At 37.1% G+C, this 9497-nt stretch overlaps 2 protein-coding genes across 2 annotated transcripts; both read left to right on the top strand.

The window, feature by feature from the left end:
* Positions 1-2413: 2413 nt before the first annotated feature.
* TRIADDRAFT_51305 (uncharacterized protein) lies at positions 2414-3978 on the top strand (the record flags this gene model as incomplete). The annotated part of the gene is made up of 5 exons (XM_002107578.1): positions 2414-2570; positions 3253-3295; positions 3384-3444; positions 3621-3664; positions 3783-3978. 5 exons carry the CDS (start codon positions 2414-2416, stop codon positions 3976-3978), a joined length of 501 nt encoding a protein of 166 aa, XP_002107614.1.
* Positions 3979-4487: 509 nt separating this feature from the next.
* Positions 4488-6353, top strand: TRIADDRAFT_51306 (uncharacterized protein; the record flags this gene model as incomplete). The annotated part of the gene is made up of 9 exons (XM_002107579.1): positions 4488-4592; positions 4796-4864; positions 4978-5060; positions 5157-5208; positions 5282-5359; positions 5456-5573; positions 5689-5776; positions 6005-6110; positions 6228-6353. 9 exons carry the CDS (start codon positions 4488-4490, stop codon positions 6351-6353), a joined length of 825 nt encoding a protein of 274 aa, XP_002107615.1.
* Positions 6354-9497: the final 3144 nt, after the last annotated feature.

Genomic DNA, 9497 nt, shown 5'->3' on the forward strand with positions numbered 1-9497 from the left:
TTTCCTAAAATTACTAGACTAGAACAATGGTTGATAATAATAATAATATCGTCTTTCCAATGTTAAAGTAGAAGAGTAATAAGAAAATAGAGAATGCAAAAAAGTAGATAGCAACCATTTAAGATCGATTAATGGTTAGGAGACTTTTGTTCAAAAGTCCTAATTGAATTAAGGCTCATCCTGTGCTAGTATGAATTGATGGGTGGATAGGGGACAAGATGGTCAATAAAACGATAATACAATATTGATCCTTCCCCACCCTACAGTATTTGAATGTCATGTCATTATCCTATTGAACTAAAATGTCAGGTATCATTTCAATCAAGACGATCAGTTATGCAGTTTGATGTATTCCTTGTCAAAGATGACTGGTGTTACGTTTTGCCTTTTTTTTGTCGACTACGGTATCCACTCGTGTACTGTATCAATCACCCAAGATATTATCTCCATGGGGGGGGAAAGGATGGAAAAAAAAATTCAATCTTAACTTCCCTTTCATTGCCTGGATAAATGACCAATAGAACATTTTGTACTGCATGTGAATTAGTGATGGCAATAACGACTGTCAACTGACTACTGATATGACGATATCGACTAGTAGAATTCTAATTGATTATTGGTCTTTGAATTTCTTGAAGATTACCTTCGCGTGTAGGGACTATAGTCCAGCTTTCTTCGGGTTTATTACTGATTGCTCTCACTCGACTTGCTGGTGATTTACTAGGATGGTTATGGCCAGGCCATTGGCTACCATTCCGACGCGAATTTAATGCCATTTTTTGCTAGGTGATTGCATTCAGTAATCAATTGAAGTTGGAGGTCACTTGTCCGGAAAGAATCGTTATTCAATCAACAATTAACAACCTACTCGTGTAGGATTCTCCTTGAAATGGAGTATAATGATGGTGTATTAAAATAGCAAGCAAATTGCAAGTCCCTGCTATGGATTTCAAGTCTTTGAATTTTCTGGCTTTAATTTTATTTCACTGAAGAAGGGATTATTCCATTCAAAGACTACCGCCTTTCTGGAAGGCAAAAATGCACTTTCACTGCCAGCTTGGTGAAGATAGACGAATGGAATCAATGGTTGTAATGGGATCGATTGGTGATTTCAACAACTCAGATGGTCGCAATGGATTGAAGGATAGCGTAAATTGCATCCAGGATCAAGCAGAAGAGCAATTTAAAGCATGAGTAAATGAAATTTTCCGAGTTTGGTCAATGAAATCCTGATGCAAATTCACTGGTGAAAAAATTTTCATTGATCGTCATGGACGATCGTGGCTGACCCAATGGATGTAGCGTCAACAGCTTGAGTTGATTGCGTCTAGCATCCAGTCGACAATCAGTACTCCAATGGTTGATTGACGTTGGAGGACTAAGTTAAATGCTTGTAATCAACGATTGCTATTAAGTTACAAAGATTAAACAACTTGTAATCATCGATTTAATGAAAGAAGTAATGAAAACAAGAACAAGTATCCAACTTGACCATGACAATAGTCAAGGCGGAAGCCCAAATAGAAAATTGAATCCCTTGCAGTCAATAACGTCTTCTCTTTCTGTTTCAATTGGGTACGGCAATCGGGGTAGGGGTTGGAAGCGAATTAATCGCATACTCTACACGGGACTAATAACAGTGGCAAATGTCTGTGCAGTACAGTGTACAGTACCGTGTACAGTACTGTACAGTACTGTAGTGTAGTCTGCCAACTGCTGGCGAAACAGCGCTGTACTGTAGTTGTGTTTACCACGATACCGATGAAAGCTTTTACGTCATCGTACAGTACGTACTAAAGCCGTAACGCTACAGTGTCCAGTACTGTACACGATACTGTACACTGTATGTACAGTACTGTACTGTACAGTACGTTCAAGATCAAACGATCTTGATGCACTTCACTCGCACTGTGACTCTGTGAGTGACACGTACAGTACTGTACTGTACACTGTACAGTCAAGTATCGTGCGCAGTACAGTAATTATATTACTGCACTGTACTGTACTGTACGTTCAAGATCAAACGATCTTGATGAACTTGACTACAGCACAGTACAGTACAGTGTACAGTACCATCAACGATACGCTTGGTACTGTACACTGTACAGTACAGTACTGTACTGTACAGTATGTGTCACTCGCAGTCACTCACAGTGCGAGAGTGAAGTGCATCAAGATCGTTTGATCTTGAACGTACAGTACAGTACATACTGCACTTGAAAGTGTTGTGTCGGCATCATCGTCATACAGTACAATGTACTGTACTGTACATTGTACTGTAAAGTACTGTACTGTACATTGCAGACTCCGTAATAATACTACTCTACTACCAGCAGTGTGCGCCTTCCGCCATAGCAGATCGATCTTATTTCTACCAGATTGATTGAATTGTGGCAGTCAATATCCCATAACGATGGATGAAGAAGAGCTACAGAAGAAGGAAATGGCTGATAGCGATGAATACGAAGATAGCGCTAGTGAAACATATAACGGCAAATCGATGCAGGATACGCGAAAATATTTCGATGATAGTAGCGATGATGATGATGAAAAGCAAGAGGAAAAATCGGGTAAGAAAGGACTCCATGCGATCATAAAGGAAAACGCAATCTTATACCTTCCTTGTTAGTGGTTACACATGCTCGTGCAGCTAGCCGAATAACTTAAATGACAGACATTTTCACATGTTGCAAAATTTCAACATGATGATGATCTGTGACAACGTTGAAAGATATTTCCTACCATGTAGTTTATAGAACCATGTCCCCCAAAATACAAACTTCATTTCGTTTTAGCCTTTGCGATATAACATACTATATACTGTAGTACACTTGTGATGCATTTTGATGGCTGCGCCATCATGGCAGGTGGATCCCGTAATTCAATAAAATCATCACGGCTAAAATTCGAATTTCAGCTATCATTCTAGTTACAATAGTCGGTAGTTATTAGCTTTGGAGAGAGTATACTCGTACTCCGATTTTCAAAAAGCCCACCAATGGATATGAATGTACCAAAGATGAACCGCTAGGCTACATTGCGATCATAACAGAGAATCAATTTTTCCCTAGTACAGTACTAGAATGCTGCAAAGACCTCTACTATGACAACTCTACTATGCTCGTACTCGCACTCGTACTTTTCCTTAGAAAGAGAAACAGATGAAATGGTGAAGCCAGCAGTATTACCTTATAACGCGATCGTAGATCTGTAGATGACGATATCTTAACAAAGTCTTATATAATTTGACAGGTGCGGTGAAGAGCGAAAGCAGAAAATCCACGGATAATGCCACGTAATGATGACAGATATCACACATTAATCGATCTTGAGGCGCTGTAACATTAGAGTGATAACATCTGTTTTATTGGTATCATTGATAGGCAAAATGCTGGCCATTTAATGGACGAAATCTTTGGATCGAGCGATGAAGAAGAGTTCGAGGTTGATACGGATTAGTCTAATATAAATAATAATAGAGATGACCATGACACAATACTGTAGTTTGATCACTAGTTTAGGACGATAAGGAATAGCAAGTAAGATGTTTACAAATGAATCTTGTCGATTATGGATAGTAGATGATCTAATCTTGTGCATCGATTATTAATTATTTTTAGGGCTTTCAAGATGGTGATGATAATTTCTTAGCGTCATCTGGTCAGTATGAACAGCATTGCATTGTATTTAGAATCATTACTCCGTTTTAGTGCGCTTGTTTGGTATTCTTAAAATCAAACTCAATAGGGTGTTGAAACATGAATTGAATGTAGATGATAAAGAACTGCACAAGCATTTGAAGAAGATAAAAATGATGAGAAAATTGCCGAGGACGCTTATGAAAGGGATCGTGAAGATGATAAAGCTGACGATGACGATGATATTGCTTACCGTGAGGATGAATTTCAGGAAGGAGATGATGAAGGAGACCAAATTCAAGATGTAGAAGATGAAGAAGCAAGATCTTTTTCCAAGTAAATTAATAAACAATTAGGCAGCCCTTAGATGATGATCAGTTTGAAAATATGATATATAAAAATCTTCAAAGATCAATTTGTTTAATATCTTAAGTAGTTACTTTTGAAAGGTGATCCGTTTATACCAAGTTTAAGAATGAGTTTCAGCTGTGCGCAACATATTACGGCCAAATATTTCAGTGGCGATAACGTATCACTACCCAATAATTGTTTGTTATTGATCGGAAGTGCTTGACTTTTAATGTAATATTTACTGTTCTTGATACCGTTACCTTAGCATCATAATATCTGAAATAGCGTAAGCAATGATTCTTTCAGTAAATCACCAAATTTAAATTATACCCTAGTGATTTCACTACTTAACATAGTATTCGCCTTCATCACGAAGTTACGATAAAACTTGTCACAAATATCGTACATTCATTACACGGATGTACGTGATATGAAATTATGATGCTTTCACTCCCAGTTAAAATGTATCGATAGCTACTAAATAATATTGTCTACAAAATGGGTTTCTATATTGAACTTATTAAGATTAAGAATTGCTTTATTTGTCATTACAGTCAAACTTCTATGACCGATTTTGAAATTATGATAGAAAAGAAAAAAAGGGTATGGGCTGCCAAATGATATAATTGTTTAGCTTGTAATCACTTTTGTAATACTAGCGACTGAAAATGGTTTGATTTACAGATGAATAAAAAAGGAAGAAGAAGAAATGAGGTACTTGAAACAATACCATTTACATGTAATATTCTATACGCATTAGGCTTAATATCAGAGATAAAGCATATGATTTATATTTATTTATTTAGGATGAAGATTTAACAGGCTTTGATGACAAGGTTAAAGCTGTTGTTATAGAAATGCATGAAATTGCAAAAGTAAGGATTTCAAGAAACATCTTTTCGTGTTAATGCCCTTTTAGCTTGGTTGAATAAGTTTCATGAACAAAATTTAATGTCATTACTTGTAAACTTTGGATTGCATCTAATAGAAAGATAGACATTTAAACAAAAAGGGCGAGGCTGCGATCAACAAATTAAAACATTTGAGTGCTGTCACAGAAGATCTAAAAAAGTTTGTAATTGCTTAAAGCATTTACTGCAATGTTTGCATTACTGTATGCAGAATGATTTATAGATACTATTAAACTTTTTGTTTCTCTGTGGTTAGGCTTGAACTTTTGAGCTATTTCTTAGAAAATGGTATACTAACTGCCATATCGGTTAGCTATTTTTCTATTTGATTTGATTGCGGTATATTCAAATAATCATGTCATATCTTTAAAATAATCATAGGATTGGCTATCACCACTTCCGGATAGGTCATTGCCGAATGTTAAGATACGTTATGAAATGCTGCGGATTCTAGACAGTGTAAGTAGTTGTTGAAATTTTGATATCAACTTAACTTTAATTTTCTGTAGAGATGTCGACAATGCTTGAAATAATGAATGCATTTTCTTACTTTAGTTTCCTCCAATTGATACTGTGGCACTAAAAGAAAGTAAAATAGGAGGTGTAGTCAATTATTTGAGCAATCATCCAGAAGAAACAAAAGCCAACAGAGAGCTGGCAGATAAATTAATTAGTTAGTAATAAATGATCTATTAGCTAGAAGATCTCATTCTTATCGAGTTGATAAGGTTAGGATGTGACAAGAAATAATCATTGCTTATACTTACGATGATTGCACTCTGATTTAGAAAAATGGTCTCGTACTATATTTAACTTGTCCACGGACCTAAAGGCTCTTTATCGCGAAGAGCGAGCTAATCGATCCAGTGTAGTACGGTATGTTGATATTTGAAATTGCAATATAAAGTAAAAGTCTATTTTTGATAATTTTGCATTTTGATGATTTGAGCAAAGTTTATAACTCCGCATTTGTATATTAGAGACGAAAGGAAGAAACGACGTATTAGTACGGACGATAGCCAGGGCCGAATCAAGTATTTATGACACATTATTTCGTGCTTATTTGTCAAGTCATACTATAACTTTATACTTTTACAATACTAGACCTGGAGAACCAGGGTGGATCCAGCGTGCACGTGTACCTACTGCCTCTACGACTGATTATTCTAATCGGCCATCATACAATGTGGAAATACCACTTAGTCGTAAGGTAAAGTTAAGTCAACATGACGATGTCAATTACCTTGAAAGACCGTTTGTTATGATGTGTTATTGTATTGAAGCTCAAATACTGAAAGTAATTATTACCCGGCATCTGATTTTTTAGCCATCGAAGAAAATCCTGAATCGCTATGAGAAGCAGTTACTGAAATTTAAAGACAAGCGTAGCAAATCGAAGCAAAATTATAAAAGTTTGCCTTTCAGTATCGAAGGAAGAAAGCTGTCAATATAAATCTATCTGCACACGTATAACGTCTGTTGAGCGATGAGGGCATAACTCATAACTCAATCATTTATTGGTAGAACCGTTAGCATTACTGTAATTATTAATTAATAATAGTTCAAATACTGTAAATTAAGAACGGTGCTCTAAAATATGGTACCTTTAAATAAAATTTTTTTTGAATAATAAAGTCGATCAGTGGTTTACTGTAAGGATGATTGTGATGTCTTCAATCATTTACAGTATTTGGCATTTCATTTAGGATTACAGGTAGGATATTTCGTCGGTTACGATTCTATTGCTAGACTTGACAACTTGCTATTACACTAAAGTGAAGTTTATAGGAATAGAAATGCTAAACTGATGAATGGAAGGCTAAATGTGGTACTGAATAATTCCATGAATGTAACCTGTATCAATAATACCATCATTTTTAAAATTAAAGGTTATTACTAGCTTGTACTGCTATTATTAGTGATTTAGCCACTTTAGAGAGTGCTGTATGCCCTTGACGTGAGGAAGCACGGCAAAAGAATAATAAAATCCCTGTATGTAAGCACAACTGGCGTAAAACACTTGTATCATTTACTGGTTATGATGCTGTTATCCATGTATCAAATGCAGAGCGTTTTACGTCTCCAGCCAGTGAATATTATGCGTTGCATATTATACCTTGTTAGTCTATGGATGTGTATCGTTGTGAACTTTTCTTTTGTTATATGAGTGCCTTTATCATTGCTATTCCTAACGCGAGTACAGTAATCACACAATAAGTGTAAACTTGTAATAAATACTAGCTATTATAATCGATCGATCTTATAATAGGAGTCGATCTATCTGCTGTAAGATACGATTACTCTTCCATCCATATCCAGCATAATAAATTGGCCATTATAATTTATTAGTTATAATATCCAATATGGGCGTATTAGTACTACACGTTAACTTCAATCTCGCCATACAGTAGACCAATCTACAGTACATGACAGGATAGAGCACGGTTGGGCAAATTTGAATATTTGTTGTATAAATATCGCTGTAGTTCAGATAGATTGCTCTATCGGTTGAAATGTATTACAATAATAAATTATCATGCAAATACTACAGCGCTGTACTATACTGTAGTGGTGGCGTGAGTGAAAGATCTTTATTGGTATTTATTGTACCCCGACACCCTAGAAATACTATACAGCAGGCCAACTCACAATGTACAAAGTTAGAAGAGGTCAATTTCCGACCATTGCATATCATGCCAGACTACACTGTTGTTCATCTTTCCAAGTTTTGAGCTAGCTATGGTTTAACTTGAATAGTTTTCAAGTAATTCATTACAAGCTTCTTTGGAGATTTTGAACATTCAGTTATGCTCAACAATTTTGCCATAACATTTAATATTCTATTATCAACAACGCTGTATGACATGATCCCATCAGGGAGACTGGGACGAGTACTGATGACCAATTGATTATTTTCACAATCAACTTTGACCCAATGTGCATGCAGTAGTGTACATCATTAAAACGTCTTTGTGTAGCCATAGACTACAGGGCTAGATTAAAAACCTTGTAGCATACAGAAGATCGGTCTACCTGATCTCAGCCTGGACATTTCTGTGCAGCGAGATCAGCATCCCGTCCTTCTCCTTCATTTCTTTAGTACTGTACACAGTATCTTTTAGTAGTCCCTGCCTGGAAGCTACTGCGCACTGACAGCCGTCGCTGCTTCCACTGTAGTTTGTACTGTACTGTATTAGAATACCTAGTACTGTAATCCATCCGATATCAACAATAGGATTGCACTGCTGACAACACTAGTACAGTACTGTACAACTAGGGTGCTGTACTGTAGGTACAACACCAGTTAGTATACCGTACTGTACAGTCTACAGTAAGGAAATGTACTGTACTGTACAGTACAGTACTGTACTGTAGAGATTGAAAAAACAGGACGTACAGTACTGTACAGTATTTTAGGAGTCCATGCCTGGATGCTACTGCGCACTGACAGCAGTCGCTACTCCAGTGTAGTTTGTACAGTACAGTACATGTGTATGGAGCACTGCTGACAACACTGGTACAGTGTACAGTACAGTGTTTCACCTACAGTACTGTACTGTAGTCTTGCACTGTAGCACGGACTAGGAAAGAGGACTGGTTCAGCACTGTTTGGGCTCGAGTTTGCAGAAACTTCAGACTACAGTACTGTACTGTGTTTCACCTACTGTACTGTGGTCTTGCAATGTATCACAGACTGGGAAAAGCAATCAGGGCTAGTTCAGCAATGTTTGGGCTCGAGTTTGCAGAACTTCAGACTACAGTACTGTACTGTGTTTCACCTACTGTGGTCTTGCAATGTATCACAGACTGGGAAAAGCAATCAGGACTGGTGCAGCAATGTTAGGGCTCCAATAATTCAACACACCATTATACTGTACATACTGTACCGTACAGTACTATGTACCATACTACTGTAGTGTACAGTCAAAAGTATTCTGCAAGGCGTGGCTCTGTACTGTAGTGCTGGCGTATCGTAGTGACTATCAGGCGACACCAGATCAATTGCTGCAGTTTACAACATCGATCGTTGTTGTTAGGAGATAGACAGTCGGAGAGTTGGACATTGCATTCTATCAAGCATGGCTTCATCGGAAAGGACCAATGTAGTCGATCAAAGTAAAACAGACGAAGATCCTGAGTTAGACAGCTTGCTGGATAGTAAGTCAATAGCTTCTACTTAGTGTACGATGTTATCCATTGGATGGATTGAATTGAAAATGGTGCAGAGTTTCACATCATTATCGTTCTGGCAAAGCGTTAATCTAATCTAGTTGTGCTATTCTACCAATGTTGTTCTCATCAATACTTGATATCAATCTGTGTCCTAGGCGCTTTACAAGACTTTGATAGCTTCAATATTGACAATACACCCGAGAAAGGACAAACCAATCAAATACGAGGTGTCGATGCTAGCGATACAAGCACGCCAGCATCAGCTGCAACCATGCTTGAGCAAGGTAACATGATGCAAGGTGAGATGCAAAATTGGAATACTGCACTAAATGATCAGATGATGGCTGAAATGGAAAAAGTCATGCAAGAGATCATGTCAAGTGAAGAAGGGAAGAAACTCATGTCAAATCTGGAAGGCATGGCA

Source organism: Trichoplax adhaerens, genomic scaffold (assembly GCF_000150275.1).
Source record: "Trichoplax adhaerens TRIADscaffold_1 genomic scaffold, whole genome shotgun sequence".
NCBI classification, from domain to species: domain Eukaryota; kingdom Metazoa; phylum Placozoa; class Uniplacotomia; order Trichoplacea; family Trichoplacidae; genus Trichoplax; species Trichoplax adhaerens.